This window comes from Cyprinus carpio, chromosome A21 (assembly GCF_018340385.1).
Source record: "Cyprinus carpio isolate SPL01 chromosome A21, ASM1834038v1, whole genome shotgun sequence".
In the NCBI taxonomy this organism is placed as follows: domain Eukaryota; kingdom Metazoa; phylum Chordata; class Actinopteri; order Cypriniformes; family Cyprinidae; genus Cyprinus; species Cyprinus carpio.
This window is the reverse complement of record NC_056592.1, coordinates 16591270-16611543: the sequence shown is the minus strand read 5'-3', so window position 1 is coordinate 16611543 and position 20274 is coordinate 16591270. Positions and strand designations below refer to the sequence as shown.

General features: G+C 43.6%; 1 protein-coding gene across 1 annotated transcript; it reads left to right on the top strand.

The window, feature by feature from the left end:
* The first annotated feature begins 3885 nt into the window (after window positions 1–3885).
* Window positions 3886–4827, top strand: LOC109080957 (olfactory receptor 146-like). The gene is made up of 2 exons (XM_042711509.1): window positions 3886–4231; window positions 4361–4827. The coding sequence occupies exons 1-2, from the start codon at window positions 3886–3888 to the stop codon at window positions 4825–4827; spliced, it is 813 nt and encodes a 270-aa protein (XP_042567443.1).
* Window positions 4828–20274: the final 15447 nt, after the last annotated feature.

The following is a 20274-nucleotide window of genomic DNA, read 5'->3' as shown; positions in this document are numbered from 1 at the left end:
ATCTCAAAACTTCAGCCAGTCCACAACTCTGCATCTTCAGCCAACGCCCAACCATTGGCTTCCCAAGACATCACTACAAGCGACCACTGAACTTCCAGCCAATCAGCAACCTCGGGAAGCCCCCTTTTCGAAGACAGCAAAGGGAAATCCCTGACAGGCAACACAAGTAACTTACCTCCAGATTCTGAGCTGAACTGGTGTGTCTAATATAATTTTAACCTCAATGAGGGACTCAATGCGAGGGTTAATTAAGTGATTGATGGTTGTTCATGTCTGCCAGGTTCAGCCATAGGTGGCGCTCCTGGACCACCAAAGTGGACATCACCTGACCCAGGAAGCGTGCAGTTACCTTCGTCGCCTGGAGGGCAAGGTCGGTAGCAGTGCGCGCCTCCTGTAAGACCTCTGAGTCAGCACTGTCCTCGTGAGCACCTTGGCCTGGTAGACCTGAATGGTGGCCATGGCATGCAAAGCGGAAACAGCCTGACCCGCAGCTTTGTAAGCCTTGGCCACAAGTGTGGATGAGAACTCACAGGCCTTGGACGGGAGTGGAGATGCTCTGAGGACACAATTGCATCGCAACAGAGAGCTCTACTGGGGGTATCCCTGCATACCCTTTGGCCGCCCCGCCATCAAGGGCAGTGAAGTCGGAGGTAGCACCGGGCAGTTAAAGGTTCCTTCCACGAACTGGTAACTTCCTGATGTTCTTCCAGGAAGAAAGGAACTGGAAGGGGGTGCAGACAATTGGCACGTGCAGCCCCCAGGAACCAATTATCCAGCCTCGAGCGTTCGGGACTGGGTGGAGCACTCCACTCGAGCCCGATTCTCTTGGCCGCCCTGGAATGCATGGCTGTCAACTCGGGATTAGAATTGGGCAACGCTGTCATCCCAGAGGGAGGCAATGCAGCCGAATCCTCCTCTCCCAATGACTCAAGCCCACCTTGTGATGCAGCGATCGACATCTGGTCCTAGTCCTGACCCCCGAATGAGATGCTAGGATCCTGCTGAGAGGTTCCAGCAAACTCCTTTGGAAAGTCAACCGGCTGTGGCGTTTGTGAGGGGGTGTGGCCCGAAGAGGCTGGATCATTGGGGAAGCCCACACGGTAACCCTCAAAACACCATCACCACCAGCCAAAGTAGCCCTCTTATGAGAAGAGGAACTAGATTGGGGTGTGGCAGAAGGGACTCTATACCTCTTATGGTAATTGAGTCTTGATCTTGATGCAGAGATGGTCATGTCCCCGCAATGAGAACATGAGTCATCCACGAACGCAGTATCAGCATGCTGAAAGCCCAGATACGTGACACAGCGATCATGGCCATCATATTGACCGCACCCAGAAACACACATGCGGAATGACATCCTTAAAAAGACGCAAACACAACCCGTAAACTCTTTTAGAAAAAGCTCTTTCAGAGGTGCTGAAGTACTCAGGAGAATGGAGAGAAGAAGGCAGGAAGCTCTTTGATGAACCGCTAAACCGCGCCATCACACCAACACCTGCTGTCTCGCCTTGAAAGCACACCGGTGAAACCAGCAGACTAGATGTGCTTGGCTCTGAAGCAAAAGCTTGAATGTGAGTTCCCATTATATTTGGTATTTATAAAGTATTAAAAACAACTCACCTGTCACTGCTGTAGTGACAGAAGACTGGTTTCTATTTTTGGTTTGTCTTCACCTTCACCACCACAATAGCTGTTACTGGCAGCGGTGTTATTTTTCTGCCTCTTGGCTTATGCCATTGTTGTGGCAGGCTTGTGGAGGACTGGGCTGACACACTACTGATATTTTGGGCTTTACAGAAGTCCAGGGTATAGAAAAGACCAATGGCACTGGCGGAGAAACCTGTGGAGCTAACCAGACATTATGTCGTTATAGCACACGACTGAGGTGCCCTTGAGCAAGGCACCGAACCCCCAACTGTTCCCCGGGTGCTGCAGCATAAATGGCTGCCCACTGCTCCGGGTGTGTGTTCACGGTGGGTGTGTATTCACTGCTGTGTGTGTGCAGTTTGGATGGGTTAAATGCAAAGCATGAATTCTGAGTATGGGTCACCATACGTGGCTGTATGTCACTTCACTTTCACTTTCTAATAATGTTATGGTAGTTAGCTAATGCTAGCTAGGATGATGTACTGAATGTGACATTAATGATTGTAATAGTAAATAGAGAGCTATATACTCAGCTTTACAGGAACAGTGTTGCTCCTTAATGCTGTTATCCTCAGTCTGATGATGCGGTATTTCAGTTTTTCCCTGTGACCTATAGGCTATAGCTTCAATCTTTATTTTGTTTACTTCATTTCAAGTAATGTTCACATTCTGAATATATCCCTCGAATGCATATTTCTGACCTATCTGTCTGCTCCTGTCTAAAATCAACTTGTAAATTTTCCAGAAATTATTCCCTATTTCTCCAGGGAGTGCACAAACTGACAGTGGGAGCGCCATGGCTGTAACCAAAAGCTTGTCAGACATAGCAACAGTAACAGATTTTTAAAAAAAAACATGTTTTCCCTCTATTTTAACTCTGTCACTTCTGAATATATAAGTAGATGTGAAATTCTGAATTAGTTCAGTGGTGCCGTAGTTGGGGTGCTTTATTAAATGAGAAGAAATAAGAGTGTTTTACCAGTTCTTGAATTTCATACATTGGAAGCAGGAATAATTATACTATACTGCTTGTGTTACTGCTACTAAAGAATACTGCAGCATAAACCATCAGTAGGGGAGTTAGATTAATTCTGTCATATGGAGAAAGTAATATTCAGTGCCAATATGGCTGCCTTACAGTTTTTATTATTATTATTATTGTTGATGCTAATATTATTATTATTATTATTATTATTATTATTATTATTAAAATTAAAACTGATACACCACTTAATGCTGCAAAAGATGTTGAAAGAGCCTTTGTAAAATGAAGGTGGATAGATGCAAGGAAATATGCCCTTTAGACCCATAAGCATGTGGAATTACCTCTAACTGCTAGTGTGACAGTCTATCCTCTAACATACAAGTCCCATAAAACTAGAATTTTGAAGGTGGCTACAACCTGCTGATTTGGGCCTCAGTAGGTGTACCTTCATTAACTAGCATTGGCTAACTGGATCATTCTTATCAGGGCAAATGGTATGCCCTTGCCATACTGACAACAACAAAAAGTCACACACCTACGCACCTACAGATAACAAGAGCAAAAAGCCAACCAATACTACAATATCTCTAGCTATGGTCACATCATCAAGCAAAATTAATTAGTTTCCCCTCTTGGGTGATGACAGTACAGAAAACACCTTTGGATCAGTTATTAAAAGGCAAGGATGAGCAAAGATTTCTTTAGAGAAGAGCAAGTTGATATTTATGTACTTACAGTAACACTCGTGATTCACAGATTTGGCTGTAACTCTTTACTAGACAACTTGATCTGAGGTAATATTCAAATACTTCTGGTACAATTATGTTCTGTTTTGTTAGAAAAGCAAATACCAGACATTACATAACTTCATAGCAAAAAAATATGATTCCAGGTTCTTTTGTTTTTTAAATTACTATGTAGTGCTATAAGTTTAACTGACTGCATGCTTTGAAAAGTGCTTATTTATGTTGACTCTGAAAATGATAGGGAAAAGCAAACCATGTATAATATGTTATTTTGTAAATATGCAGCATACATAGATTTATATGCAAATAAAGCATATGAAAATCATATGTTATATGCAAAAAAATGAAATACTGAACTAGGTTTTACTGCTAAAACACAAATATCTGTCAACATAGTCCATTTATATTCCTTATAGTATAATGAAGATATTTAAGATGTAGACATTTAAGACATTTAATGACAGTCTGAGTTTTACTGTTTGCAGGTTTTATGTGCAACAACTAATGGATAACCGAACATTTACAAATAACATTCTTCTTGTGGAGGGACTGAAAGTTACACCTCAGGCCTCCTATCTTGTTTTTATCTTGCTTTTCTTGTTTTACATCTTTGCAATGGGATGTAACATTGGACTAATAATACTGATTGCAATGGAGAAGAACCTACATCATCCTATGCATTTTCTGTTCTGTAACCTTCCAGTGAATGATATAATAGGGACAACTGTCATTTTACCACGCTTAATGCAGGACATTTTTAGGCAGACCTCAGAGCGCTATATAACATATGTGGAGTGTGTTATTCAAGCATATTTTGTTCATGTATTTGCAACAGCAAGCCACACTGCACTAGTAACCATGGCTTATGACAGACAAGTGGCTATATGCAATCCATTGCTATACACAACTATAATGACCAATAAAATGGTGGTTAAATTATCAGCAATAGCCTGGGCGCTGCCTGTAATTGTAGTGGCAATTATGATAGGTCTCAGTGTACACCTGTCTCACTGCAGATCTAAAATTGAAAACCCTTTCTGTGACAACGCTTCACTTTATAAATTGTCCTGTGAAAATGTGTCCATTAATAACATGTTTGGAATTATTTATTCTGTGGCAGCACTCAGCATATCATTGACATTGATGTTTATAACATATATCAGGATTGTTGCTGTATGTATAATAAGCAAAAACAAAGCACTCAACAGTAAAGCCATAAAAACATGTGGCAGTCACATAGCTGTTTATTTAATAATGTTTGTTTCTTGCGCCATCATGATTTTTCTCCATCGTTTTCCTGAATACGCTGAACACAGGAAGCTAGCTAGTATAATGTTTCATATAGTACCACCAGGACTAAATCCTATAGTATACGGTTTACAAACTAAAGAGATAAGACAAAAGATTGTTAAACTGTGGTGGGGAAAAAAAGTTAATATGTTGTGACTTATTTTTGAGGCATGTTGCAAAAAAATTAATAAAAAAAATGTAGCAACAAAATTTAAGTTGAAACCATATTTTTTTGCTGAGTTAGGGCACAGATTTAAATTTTGTCACACCTGCAAATAACAAATGAATTTACTATGATTATTTCTTACCAGCCATTAAACTACTTAATTTAAGTTGATTAATATATATATATATATATATATATATATATATATATATATATATATATATATATATATATATATTATGTATAACATATATAAACACTCCACCTGATGACTAATCACTGTGTTTTTTGTTATTTGGTTTGTAATGTTCATTTGGTTGCTTAATAAGAGGAATATTAAGATAATAAATAATACATAATATGTAAATAATATGTAATACATAAGCATCACCAGGGCCACATTATCCTAATGGGCAACATGGGCTGCAGCACAATTCTCTTTTGAGTTATAAGGCTGATTTATACTTCTGATGTGCGTCGGTTTTCATTTGTACTTCTGCATCGTTGTCCGTGTCGACATGCAGTACACATGCATACTGCTAGTCTGCAGTGTCCATGGTCATGTTGCTTGTATAACCCGCAGACCACGGCAAAAGTTGAAGAAGAAGCAGCTTGTCGGAGAAGCATCAGCCGTGACGGCAGTTAATAAATATCAAAGAACAGATAATTTATTTAAAACTACAAAAAAGAGATGACAACGGAACAGCAGAAGTTGGCATTATTTCTAACTCCACAAGGACTTGTACCATGGCAGAACAACTGTTTGTCGCAGACAACAAAGAGATGTAATGCTACATTTTATAATAAATGATAAGACACTTGTTCTTTGCTTTGTTTTATTTTATAACATTAAAATATATTAAAGTGCAAAACACGCACTTGTGACTTCTAACATGGACCTCATTATTGAAAAATAAATTCAAGCACTAAAAGCAGCCCATACTCTAGGCTATTTGTTCTCTTTCATTAAAAAAAAAAATCATTTTCATGCAGTCACAAGCTACATGTATGTCATGTCATGTTGCAGTAAATTTTTTGTTTAAATTCGTTAGTTTAAATTTAAACATTCAGTTGTGCTTTCAAATGTTATGCCATATTGTATGTATGCAATATCGACCTCTAAATTATTAATAATGAGAAACTTTCTCATAATAATGATTTAGTTTCTCATACTGATGACTTAGTTTCTTAAAATAATGACTTAGTTTTTCGTAATAATGAGAACCTTTTTCATAATAATGACTTAGTTTCTTATAATAATGACTTAGTTTCTCATAATAATGAGAACCTTTTTCATAATAATGACTTAGTTTCTCATAATAATGACTTAGTTTCTCATAATAACGACCTAAGCCTGTGTTATACTTTCTACGTGAGCAATCCGGACATGTAGACGGACAGTGCAGATGCAGACTACTTGTATTTATACTACCGAAAGCGTATGCAGTTGGTCCACTCCGTGAACATGTTCCATACATGCACAGTAGATCGGCCTGAACAGTACACAAACATGTGAACAACAATTGCCCAGAGTTATCACACATCTGGCTGCCTTTATATTGTTTTATCAACGGATTGTACAGGTACGAGTAGCAACGGGCTTCTTCACACAGCCGGCGTATGTGCAGTAGCCTAAGTAAAAAATGTGAGGCACGCGGATGTCCTCGCACACTCTCCAATGACGATTTTTATGTCACACATACCATAGCGGACCCTAGCGGACTCACGCACGCAGAAAGTATAACACATGCTTTAGTTTCTCTTAATAATGAGAAACTTTCTCATAATAATGACTTAGTTTTTCATAACAATGAGAAACGTTCTCATAATAATGAGGAACTTTCTCAAAACAATGACTTAATCCATGCACGCGCAATGCAAGATTGATGGGACGCTAGACATCTGTTGGTCAAAGACATGCAGGAACAGGTAATGTCTGTTTTGGGGTTTTGTTTCATGTTCTTGTTTTCATGTCTTTTATTTTGTAGTTTGATTTATGCTGTTTGTCATGCTTCCCTTGCCCTCATGTATCTCTGCCTTGTGTATGTGTCATGTTCTGATTGGTATATTTGTCTTGTCATGTGATTTATCAGTTCTGTTTACTCATTAGTTGTCTTAGTCATGTGTCTGTTTGCTCATTGGTTTGTTCATGTCATGTGTCCATCTTTGTCTGTTATAAGTAGTCAGGTTTTTGCCATTGTGCCTTGTCGTGTATTAATGTTAACATATGTACCTGCTGTTGGTGAATCAAGTCTGTTCAAGTCAAGTCTGTGTTTATTGTTTGGATTATGTTTGGATTTTGGATTGCACTTTGTAAATAAACTGCACTTGGGTTCATCTACGCTCGCCTTCAGTGGACTACTCATTACAGAACACCACAAGCATTACTTTGTTCTGTAATCTAAAGTGTATAATGATATAATCTGTCATTTAATAGTGATTTCAGATAAATTATCTTCAGTTAGTCATTTGTTAATTTGTAGCATTTACCAAGTTACTCTGCCAGATAGTTATGGCTTCAAAGACTTCAAAAAAAATATTTGTTATGGCTTAAAAAAAAAATATTCCAGACTAATATTACAGTTAAGAAATACATGCATTTTATGAAGAAATGAAAGCCATTACACATATAAACTTAATTTATAGATGTTTATTTTAATTATTTATAAGTTTTATTAGCTATCACTTTCATGCATCACATGAATGAATGATACATTTATATACCGCTTTATTGTGTATTGCTGTACACCCAAAGTGCTTTACAATCATGTGGAGGGTCTCTCCTCAACCACCACCAGTGTGCAGCATCCACCTGGTTGGTGTGACGGCAGCCACAGTACAACAGTGCCAGTGCGCTCACCAGTGCCAGCACCAGCTATAGGTGGAGAGGAGCGAGAGACAGAGCCAATCAAGTGGATGGGGATTATTAGGAGGCCACAATTGACAAGGGCCAGTGGAGGGAATTTGGCCAGGACACCGGGGATACTCTTTTCGAGAAGTGCCATGGAATTTTTAATGACCACAGAGAGTCAGGACCTCAGTTTAACATCTCATCCAAAAGACAGTGCTTTTTTTGACAGAATAGTGTCCCCATCACTATACTGGGGCATTATAGGAACTACGCAGACCACAGAGTGAGCACCCCCTGCTGGCCTCACTAACACCTCTTCCAACAGCAACCTAGTTTTTACCAGGAGGTCTCCCATCCAGGTACTGAGCAGGCTCAACCCTGCTTAGCTTCAGTGGGCGACCAGTCTTGGGCTGCAGGCTGATATGGTTCTGGTATATGCATACATTGTTCATACAGTAAGCAATCTCATTTCAAAAGCACAAAGCATGGTTGTTCGTTACCACGGCAACTGCTTGGTCTTCAGCATCCCACATCTTGCAGGACAAACACATAACGTGAAAAATGCTTAACCTGGCTTTAAGTAAAAAGACAAGGTTGAACCAAATTCAGTAGACAACTTAATGATCATGCATACTGTATGTACAGGAATTCAGGTGGACCCAAAATATGAATGCAACACAAAACAGCAACGCTTATGGATTTTCTATAATGGTTTTCTGTAGGAAAACGCTTAACGTGCAACTTTGGGTGTTGTGTTCAAATTCTGGGCTCTTATGCTTGCCTGTATGCATGATCAGTAATATTGTAGCCTGAATTTGTAATTGTACTTTAAGCCACATTAAGCATTTTTTCACATTCACATGTCCTGCAAGAAGTGGTGTGGGATGCTGAAGCATAGATATTGTGACGGGGTGAAGAAGCACACGACACGGGGATGCAGGTAAGTTCCCCGAAGGGTGGATTTTATTGGTGAGGTGAGGGGAAACAAAGGGCTAACGTGAGGTGTTTTGGTGCTTGGTGCTCGGCTTCTCTCTCTCTCTCCTCTTCTTGTAGTGTGCTGTGCTGTGTGGGTCCGTGCTCTCCTTCCGTGATGGGGCTGGCGGTCACACACTGCTCTCTGCGGGCACAATAGAAGGTAGGATTAGCAGAGTCTCGTGGAGACATGTCTCACCTCTATGTTTGTTTGCCCGGTTTATAAAGCTGTAGCTTGATGGGACACAGGTGTGGCCGCTCAGCCCGTGACGAGCAGGGACACGTGTCACACTCCCCTCTCCAAGCTTCGTCCTGTTCCTGTGGAGAAGCGGGGAGATAGGGGGAGGGCGGGGAGTGGACCCTGACAGACCTGCGAAAGCTGTCCATATCCTGAAGAGACCATCGGCGTTCGCGTTGGCCGTCCCCGCCCGGTGTTGCACGGTGAAGTTGAAGTCCTGGAGCGCGAGGAACCACCGAGTCACCCTGACGTTCGTGTCCTTCTCTCGGGCCATCCACCGCAGAGGAGCGTGGTCGGTAACTAGGGTGAAGTGGCGGCCGAGGAGGTAATAACGGAGCTCCAGGACTGTCCACTTGATGGCCAATGCCTCCCTTTCGACGGTCGCTCAGGGCTCCAAAGGATCTTCTCCGGCTGCCCCTTCCTGGTCAGGTCTGCCAGGGGAAGAAGCTAAGGAGGAGAAGTTAGGGATAAAGCAGCGGTAATAGCCCGCCAACCCCAAAAAGGCCCGTACCTGAGTCTTGGAGGCAGGTCATGGCGCAGAGAGGATAGCTGTCACCTTCTTCTCTTGAGGTCTGATCAGGCCGCGACCCACCTGGTAGCCCAGGTACTTTGCTTCGGCGAGGGCCAGGTGACATTTCCGGGGGTTGGCGGTCAGGCCAGCCCGGCGTAGTTCCAAGAGCACCTTCCGCAGCCGCTCCAGATGGTCTTCCCAAGTCTATAATGACATGTAGGTCTGGTGCGGCCGCAGGAGGACGTCCATTAGGTGCTGGAAGGTGGCTGGGGCCCCGTGCAGTCCGAAGGCACTTGGGGTTGAGAAGGCCATCTTTGGCTTGGCCTGTTCCGTTAGGGGGACTTGCCAGAAGCCCTTGGTCGTTACAGAAGCGGAAGGTGCCGTTGGGCTTTGGAACCATGACGATGGGGCTGGACCATGGGCTGCGTGATGGTTCGATGACCCTAACCTCAGCATCTCCTGTACCTCTTCCTTGATGGCGTGTCGCCGAGCCTCCGGGACACGATAAGGCCGCTGCCGGATGATGACTCCAGGTGGTGTGCGGACGTCATGCTCCAGAATGTGGGTCCGCCCAGGCTGGGGGGAGAACTCATCAGAAAGCTGACTGACCAGGTGTTGCAGCTCCGTCTTCTGGGCAGCCGAGAGTTGGGGGTCCATGTCCACAACCACGGGAGGTGAGTTGGTGAAGGCAGAGAGCTGGGGCCCGGTCCCGACCCAGCGCTTCAGGAGATTCACAATAGTACAACTGATCCTCTTTTCTTCTTCCTGGCTGCCGCACACGGTAGGTGATGGTGTACGGCCCCTGCCAAGTGGCCAGGAACTTGCAGGTGGCCGAGGGAACCAGGACCATAATGTGGTCTCCTCGCTGGAACTCCCGTGGTTGGGCCGCTCGGTTGTAATGCCATTGCTGGTCCTGTTGGGCCTTGGCAAGGTGTTCCCGGATGATGGGCATGACTCGGTCGATCCGCTCTCGCATCTCCCGCACATGCTCTACCGTGGTTCGGTGTACCACCGGTTGTTGCTCCCAGGCTTCTTTGGCGACGTCAAGCAGGCCGATGGGCTGTCGGCCGAAGAGGAGTTCAAACGGGGTGAACCCAGTGGATGCTTGAGGGACCTCCCGGATACCGAAGAGTACATATGGCAGCATTTTGTCCCAGTCCCGCTTGTCTTCGGCAGCCACTCGTCGCAGCATTTGCTTCAGGGTCTGATTGAATCGTTCGTCTGGGGGTGGTACACTGTGGTGCGGAGCTGTTGCACCTTTAGGAGCTTGCAAAGGTCAGCCATCATCTGGGACATAAACAGGGTGCCCTGGTCAGTCAGTTTCTGGGATGGGATGCCGACCCGGCTACACAGCAGAAACAGCTCCTGGGTGATGGCTTTCGTGGTGGCCTTATGGAGGGGGGTGGCCTCAGGGTAGCGGGTGGTGTAATCCACGTTGACAAGGATGTGTTCGTGGCCCCGGGCGGACTTCGGCACCGGCCCTACCAGATCCATCCCGATCCGCTCGAAGGGCACCTCAATGATGGGCAGCGGTATCAGCGAGCTGGGGGGAGGGGAGCGTGGTGAGGTCCGTTGGCAGGTTGGGCAGGCCTGACAGAAACGTTTGACTTCAACCACCAGGCTTGGCCAGTGGAAACTGTCGCGGAGGTGCTGGATCGTGTTCTAGGCCCCTAGGTGGCCTGCCATAGGGTGTGCATGAGCTATCTCCATCACCGCTTCCGTCTTGGTGCGTGGGACAACCAGTAGCGTTTTTTCCTCTCCCCTACGCTGTGCAACACAGTAAAGCAGGCCATTTTTCACCATAAAGTGAGGAGTTGAGTGGGGCGCTGGCTGGAGCTCCTTCCCTTCCGCAATCCTCACTTGGGCCCAGCAGTGCTTTAAGCTTTCAAGGCTTACAGAGCTGCGGGTCAGGCCGCTTCTGCCCTGCATGCCATGGCCATCCTTCAGGTCTACCAGGCCAAGGTGCTCAAAGAGCTGCACGGGGGCAGTACTGACCCAGTGGTTTTGCAGGAGGCGCGCACTGCTACCGAACTCACTCTCCGGCAACAAAGGTTATTGTGCGCTCCTTGGGGCAGGTGATGTCCACTTTGGTGGTCCAGGAGCGCCACCTATGGCTAAACCTGGCAGACATGAGGGAGTCTGATCGGACTCAGCTCCTCAACTCCCCGGTCTCCCATGCTGACCTTTTCGGCGACGCGGTGGAGAATTTTGCCCAGCAGTTCTCAGTCGCCCAGAAGCAGTCAGCTCATCAGGAGATGGTAGCAGGACCTTTGTTCTCGTTTTCTTTTTGTACCCAAACCTTCATTAAAAGAGCTGTTTCCTCTGCCTTCAGGTCCCAAGAGGCCCCGGATGACAGTTGGCGACGTGCTTCCACGCCACTCTCATTCCCCTCTCCCCTTGCCAGCTCCCAAGCAGAGCCGGCTCGAGAACGCATTGCCTTCTCATGCCCTCTTTGCCACTTGGAATCAGATGAGTGCTTGCACTCAGCCCCGGTTAGGGATGCTATGCCTCCCATGCCGGGGCTGTCTGTTCTGCTTCACTGCCCCACTTTGTGTACGCTTGTAGTTCCCTTGACCCCGCTGGATCAGTTTCTGGGAGCCTGGCTAGAGCTCCCCAGGCCGTCCCGCTGGCTCATCCGAATGATCAGGCTCGGCTACGTGATTCAGTTCGCCCGGCATCCCCCCAGGTTTCGATATCCTCAACTACCTCGACGACTGGCTAATTCTAGCTCACTCTCGAGTGCGGTCGTGCGAGCACAGGGATCTGGTGCTCAGACACCTCGACCGTCTGGGTCTTCGGGTCAACTGGGAAAAGAGCAAACTCTCCCCTGTTCAGAGGATCTCTTTTCTCGATATGGAAATAGACTCGGTCGCCATGTTCGCGCAGCTTACGAACGAGTGCGCACAGTCACTGCTGAATTGCCTGAGTCAATTTGAGGGCAAGAGTGCAGTTCCACTGAAACTGTTTCAGAGGCTCCTGGGACATATGGCATCCGCAGCGGCAGTCATACCGCTCGGGTTGCTCCATATGAGACCGCTTCAGCACTGGCTTCACGACCGAGTCCCAAGATGGGCATGGCAACAGGGCAAGCTCCGAGTGACTGTCACTCCGGCCTGCCTCTGAACCTTCACCCCGTGGTTGGACCTCTCGTTTCTACAGGCTGGTGTTCCCCTAGAACCAGTGTCCAGACATGTTGTGGTGTCAACAGATGCCTCTGCCATGCGCTGGGGTGCCATGTGTAACGGGTATGCTGCATCAAGTTCCTGGACAGGACCCCGACTTCAGTGGCATGTCAATTGCCTTAAGATGCTAGCAGTACGGCTTGCTCTGCACCGCTTCAGGGCCCTGCTGAAGGACAAGCATGTTCTGGACAACACTGCGACCGTAGCGTACATCAACCGTCAGGGCGGTCTACGCTCCTGCTGCATGTCGCTACTTGCTCGCTATCTCCTCTTGTGGAGTCAGAAGCATCTGAGGTCGCTTCGTGCCATTCACATCCTGGGCAGGCTCAATCGTGCAGCCGACCATCTTTCACGTCAGCAGTCTCGACCCGGGGAATGGAGACTCCACCCCCAGTTGGTTCAGCTGATTTGGGAACACTTCGGAGACGCTCACGTAGACCGTTTGCCTCTCCAGAAAATTCCCACTGCCAGTTGTTTTACTCCCTGACCTTGGCACGGACGCTCTGGCGCACAGCTGACCGCTGGGCCTACGCAAGTATGCGTTTACCCCAGTGAGCCTTCTTGCACAGACATTGTCCTCATAGGGCTGTGCAGTTAATCACATTCGATTGTCGTGTGCATCTCGTCAGTAAAGCCGGTCCCGTGATTAGTATTAAATCACCATCACCTGCTTTCAGATTGAGCGCCTTTCACTACACAGAGCCGTAGTACACTGACAAACTGGGCGATATCACGCTTGAAATCGAATACGATTCATCTGCGATTATGAGGGCGATTTTGCCTAATTGTCAGTGTACTACTCTGTGTAGTGAAAGCCACTCAATCTGAAAGCAGGTGATGGTGATTTAATACTAATCACGGGACCGGCTTTACTGACGAGATGCGCACGACAATCGAATGCGATTAATTGCACAGCCCTAGGTCCTCATGGTTGCACCTTTTTGGCCCGGCCGGACCTGATTCCCCGAACTTGTACCCCTCGCGACAGCCCCTCCCTGGCCAATTCCGCTGAGAAAAGCCCTTCTTTCTCAGAGACGGGGAACCCTCTGGCACCCGCATCCCGATCTTTGGAACCTACATATGTGGGTTCTGGACGGGTCACGGAAGGTTTAAGTACCTTGCCACCTCAGGTGGTAGCTACCATCACCTCGCCTAGAGCCAAGACTGCGCTCCTGACAGCTTTGGCTTCGGTTAAGAGGGTCGGGGACCTGCAGGCATTTTCAGTTGACGAAGCGTGCCTGGAATTCAGGCCGGCCATCTCTCAAGTTATCTTGAGAACCCAGCCTGGATATGCGCCAAAAGTTCCCACCACTACTTTTAGAAATCTGGTGGTGAACTTGCAAGCTCTGCCCCCGGAGGAAGCATACCCAGCCCTGGCGCTGCTCTGTCCAGTACGTGCGCTCCACACTTACGTAGACAGAACTCAGTGCTTTAGGACCTCAGACCAGTTCTTTGTTTGTTACGGAGGCCAGCAGAAGAGAAAGGATGTCTCCAAGCAGAGGTTATCCCACTGGATAGTGGATGCTATTGTCCTGGCTTATCAGGCTCAAGACCTGCCATGCCCCCTAGGGGTGATAGCTCACTTAACTAGGAGTGTAGCCTCCTCCTGGGCGCTGGCGCATGGTGCCTCGCTAACAGACATCTGTAGAGCTGCGGGCTGGGCGACACCTAACACATTTGTGAGATTTTATAATCTTCGTGTAGAGCCCGTGTCCTCCCGGGTACTCGCCCCTTCGGGCCAGTAAGGACCTTCTCTGTGTCAATCTGCTTGCTGCACCATTCCTCTCCACAGACTGGATGTGTGTGCTATTCCCCTCAGGTGAGTTTCTAAGTTCAGAACCCTGGGTTCCTCCAGCACTGTTGATGTCCAGCACTTGCGTGCATGCCCTATCGGTCAGCCCTGTGTGGGACTAGGTGCCTACATGTGTTGTGATTCCCCTTTCTGGGCAATCCCATGTGTGTATTTCCACAGTATGTCTCTTCATAGCATGTGTCTTTCCCTTGGCAAGCACCAGTCTCTTTCTGACATAATGTCTCCATTCCCCCTTCAGGGAATGAGGGTTATATACATAACCTAGATGTTTCTCATTATTACGAGAAAGTTACTCATTATTTTGAGAAAGTTTCTCGTTATTATGAGATGCTAAGTCATTATGAGAAAGTTCCTCATTATTACGAGATGTTAAGTCATTATGAGAAAATTTCTCATTATTTCGAGAAAGTTTCTCATTATGTATGAATTTTTTTCCTCTGAATATTATAATATATTAATTCATAACTATGTGAGTATCTCATTAATATGACAAATTAGGTCAAAATTATGAGAAAGTATGACTTACAGAATTCAGTTTTTTTCTCAAAGTTGCGGGAATTGGCTTCCTTACATAAGAGACTTTATTTAAAAACATTAAAAATAGTAATGTGTCCAAAATGTTGTACTGTATAAGTAAAAATATCAAAAATTTAAAATTAAATGTTGTATAAACAAAAAGGTTAGGGATCGTATTTGTTTCAAGTGCTTTTTATTCGGGGTGGGGGGCCTCCAACATGAATTTTGCCTAGGGCCTCAAATTGTCTAGAACCAGCCCTGGCTGTGAAAAAAATAAACACTAAATTTGAATGGTTTTAACTGTTACAGGGGATATTTAGTGAGTACATTCAATAGTAGCTGCAATGCAAACCAATACAAAAAAATTAAATTCTAATAGAAAATGGGCAAAAACACACTGCATTCATTTATTAATCGGAATTTATTCAGTGTTACCTTCTACAAATACTAAACCAATACATTTTGAACAAAACACCTATTCTTTAACCATGTAAAGTGTTACTAAGTCATGAGCACAGATAATTGAACAAATCAATACATAGATTACATAATTTAATCAATGAATAATGTAACCACTGATTGAAATGTTTTATTATTATTACTAGAAAAGTTTAAGTTTCTCATTAAGGATGGGTATAGTTAAATAATGATTTTATCAGTGAAAATTATTACTAATTATCAGTACTTTCCTCATAATTTATGCAAAAAATAAAGACATGATAAAAATTGAAACAATTCAGTCATTACTTCATTATCACTAAAAAATTACTTTAGCTGGGTTTTCACAGACAGGGTCTCATATTACAATTACCAAAGAACTACAGTTCTTGAGCTTCTCAGACGATAACAGAAATAAAGAAAATAACAACATTAATAAAAATTAAAGATGTGTAAATAGAACAATGTAGAAATTTACAGCATCTCTCCTGCATTATTTGGCCCACCCCAAAAAACATACACCATTTTAGTTCAAGACAATGAGCATGTTGATTTTCTCAGGAGAATCTGAGATTTCTAATTCGTGACTGTGTCCCAGCTGTGGAGAAGACTCTTTCAGACAGTGCTGAGGAGCAGAGTTAGGTGCTGGACAGCTGTGAGAGAGGAGGGAGAGTGTCTTTCTAACCCCAGCAGCAGGAGGCAGGCTCTTCTGCAGGAAGGACGGGAGGGTCACACTTCACTCTTGATCTTTTCATGGAGGGTTGATACAGTGTTTTGCTGTAGAATGAGGAGCCTCCTCCTCAGAACTTGGTCTTCTTCAGCAGAGTTCCTCAAGTGCAGAGTCAGAGACTCCAGATTCCTTGCAAACTGGAAACTTTTAATATAATTTACCATATTACTGTAGTCAGGTTTATTGTTTTCGTTATAACACATGAAAAGGGTATGAGAAAATAATGTCAAACATGTTCTTCCTCCTCTTCATCATCCTGAGCCTGTACTGTCATCATCCTTCTCTGGCATCTGAAAGAGAGAATTACCTTGTTAATGTTGCTAATGTCTACAACCTGTCAAAAATCTGGAATCTTTTTAAATGTTTTTTCTTAAATCTCTTCTGCTCACCAAGGCTATATTTATTTGATCAAAATTACAATATTAAACTGTAATATTGTTAATATTATTTTAATTTAAAATAACGTTTTTTTATTCTATTTTTAATACACTTCAAAATGTATTTCATTCATGTGATCAAAGCCGAATTTTCAGCATCATTATTCCAGTCTTCTGAATGACATGATCCTTCAGAAATCATTCTAATATGCTGATTTGCTGCTCAAGAAACATTACTGATTATTATCAATGTTGAAAACGGTTGTGCTACTTAACATTTGTGTGTAAATTGTGGTTGTTTTTTTTTTGTTTTTTTGTTTTTTCATTTTATGAATACAAAGTTCAAAACGTTAAATAAAGGTTTTTTTTTTTTTTTTTTAAAAAGTAAAAAAAATCTTTTATAACATTATAAAAGTCTTTACTGTCACTTTTAATTAATTGAATGCATCCTTGCTATTAATGTCTTCTCAAAGAAAAACAAAAACAAATCTTAGTGTACCCAACCGTTTGAACTGTAGTGTACACAAAAATATTAGGCAGCACAACTGTTTTCATCATTGACAATAATCAGAAATGTTTCTTGAGCAGCAAATCAGCACGTTAGAATGATTTCTGAAGGATCAAGTGCCACTGCACTATCCCTGAAGAACAATTCCACTTATTCTACTATAGGAGAGGAAGAATTTTATAAACTCGTTAAATCATCTAAACCAACAATATGTATGCCCCTAAAAGAGGTGCTTCCAGAAGTCATAAATCCTCTTCTGACTATTATTAATTCCTCATTGTCATTAGGATATGTCCCCGAAACCTTCAAACTGGCTGTTATTAAGCCTTTCATAAAAAAAAAAAAAAAACACAACTTGACCCCAAAGATCTAGTTAATTACAGAACGATCTCGAATCTCCCTTTTCTGTCAAAGATACTAGAAAAGGTAGTATCCTCACAACTATATTCCTTCTTAGAGAAAAATGGTATCTGTGAGGATTTCCAGTCAGGATTTAGACCATAGAATAGTACTGAAACTGCTCTCATTCGAGTTACAAATGACCTGCTCTCATCATATAATCATGGTTGTATCTCTCTATTAGTGCTACTGGATCTTATCTGGATCGACCACAACATTCTTTTGAATAGACTAGAAAACTTTGTTGGCTTTAGTGGAAGTGCATTAGCATGATTCAAATCGTACTTATCTGACCGTCATCAATTCGTAGCAGTGAATAAAGAGGTATCATATCGATCACAAGTGCAGTATGGAGTACATCAAGGCTCAGTACTAGGGCCATTACTTTTCACGCATTACATGTTACCCTTTGGAGATATCATCAGGAAAAATGGTGTTGGCTTTCAATGTTATGCTGATGACACTCAGCTCTATATTTATTCACGGCCCGGTTAAACATACCAATTTGAAAAACTAACAGAATGCATAGTCGATATAAAAAAACTGGATGACAAGTAATTTCTTACTACTAAATTATTGGAGCTAAAACCTTGGCATGTAATAACCTAGAACAATGTCTACACTTGATGGCTGCTCTGTCAATTCTTCATCATCAGTTAGGAACCTATTGAAAGTCGTGACATTTGTCAAGTATGGTAACCCATACTCGAAATTGGTCCTCTGCATTTAACCCATCCAAGTGCACACACACAGCAGTGAGAAGTGAACACACCGTGAACACACACCCGGAGCAGTGGGCAGCTATATCCAGCGCCCGGGGAGCAACTGGGGGTTCAGTGCCTCAAGGGCACTTAAGCCATGGGTATTGAGGGTGGAAGAGAGCACTGTTCATTTACTCCCTCCCACCTACAACTCCTGCCAGCACCGAGATTCGAACCTGCGACCTTCTGGTTACAAGTCCAAATCTCTAACCATTAGGCCACAGCTGCCCCTAGGTATGCTATTTGATAGCAAACTTTCCTTCGAAAGCTACTTTTCTAGCATTTGTAAAACTGCATTTTTCCATCTCAAAAATATATCTAAATTGCGAACTATGCTGTCAAGTCAAGTCATCTTTATTTATATAGTGCTTTAAACAAAACAATTGCGTCAAAGCAACTGAACAACATTAATTAGGAAAACAGTGTGTCAATAATACAAAATGACAGTTAAAGGCAGTTCATCATTGAATTCAGTGATGTCATCATGCAGCTCAGTTCAGTTTAAATGGTATCTGTGCAATAGTTTGCAATCAAGTCAACGATATCGCTGTAAATGAAGTGTCCCCAACTAAGCAAGCCAGAGGCGACAGCGGCAAGGAACCAAAACTCCATCGGTGACAGAATGGAGAAAAAACCTTGGGAGAAACCAGGCTCAGTTGGGGGGCAGAGGCCTCCTCTGACCAGATGAAACCAGCAGTTCAATTCCAGGCTGCAGCAAAGTCAGGTTGTGCAGAAGAATCATCTGTTTCCTGTGGTCTTGTCCCAGTGGTCGTCTGAGACAAGGTCTTTACAGGGGATCTGTCTCTGGGGCTCTAGTCCTGGTCTCCGCTGTCTTTCAGGGCTGTAGAGGTCCTTTCTAGGTGCTAATCCACCATCTGGGCTGGATACATACTGGATCCGGGTGACTGCAGTGACCATCTGACTTGAAATGGCTATCAATGTCAAATGCAAAAATGCTAATTCATGCATTCATGACCTCAATGTTAGATTATTGTAATGCGGGTGGTTGTTCTGCACGCTTAATAAACATACTCCAGCTGGTCCAAAATGCAGCAGCTAGAGTTCTTACCAGGAAGTGTGTGCATATTAGCCCGGTTCTGCAACACTGCACTGGCTCCCTATTAAACATCATATAGATTTTAAAATCCTACTAATTACTTATTAAGCCCTGAATGGTTTAGCACCTCAGTACTTTAGCATGCACTTATCGTAGAATAGTCCTTCACATCCGCTGTGCTCTCAAAACTCTGGAAATTTGATAATATCTAGAATATCAAAATCAACTGCTTGTGGCAGATCCTTTTCATATTTAACGCCCAAACTCTGGAATAATCTACCTAACACTGTTCGGGAGGCAGATACACTCTGTCAGTTTAAATCTAGATTAAAGGGGTCATATGATGTGATTTAATTTTTTCCTTTCTCTTTGGAGTGTTACAAGCTCTTGGTGCATAAAGAAGGTCTGTACAGTTGCAAAGACTAAAGTCTCAAATCCAAAGAGATATTCTTTATAAAAGTTAAGAACCAACCACACCCCCCTAAAACGGCTCTCTGCTGCCATATTGTGGAGTCTCTGTGTGTTTCGTTGTGAAAGCGAACTACTTTGTTTGGCCTTCCAAAAGAGGACACCACTAGAAATCAGTGGTTAACCCTCTGGAGTCGATGCCCGTGTATACGCGTGTTGAGGCATTTTCTCCTGATAACCCCTGAAAAGAACTTAACTTACACTTTCAGTTTTGATCGTACAGATAACAGCAATACATCAATCGGATATGTATAGGTTGTATCTGTAAAGGGTCTACTTTTATTTGTATCCACACATAATATCAAAAATAAAATAAAGAAAACAAACAAGGTGCGCTGTCTGCAGCCTTGGTCTGCGGTGATCTTCATTTCTAAACACGTCATTAAAATGAACTGTAACTCAGAAAATACTCAACACAGAGACATGAGAGATATATCTATAGAAAGCTTGACATGTCTACTTTTAAACTAGGCAAGTGCTACCAAAAACAAATATTCTGTGATAAAGTAATCCATATGAAAACTACATGATGTCCGTCTTTCACGTCTCCCTTCATTATATCTAATGCAACCACGCTCACGCACCAAGCGTGAGTTTATAATCATCCACTTGAAAC

Excerpts from the sequence above, each read along its gene's own strand:
- LOC109080957 (XM_042711509.1), top strand. The coding sequence starts at position 3,886 with ATGGATAACCGAACATTTACAAATAACATTCTTCTTGTGGAGGGACTG. Across the intron at positions 4,232-4,360 it reads AACAGCAAGCCACACTGCAC|TTATGATAGGTCTCAGTGTA; the intron begins TAGTAACCATGG and ends TTGTAGTGGCAA.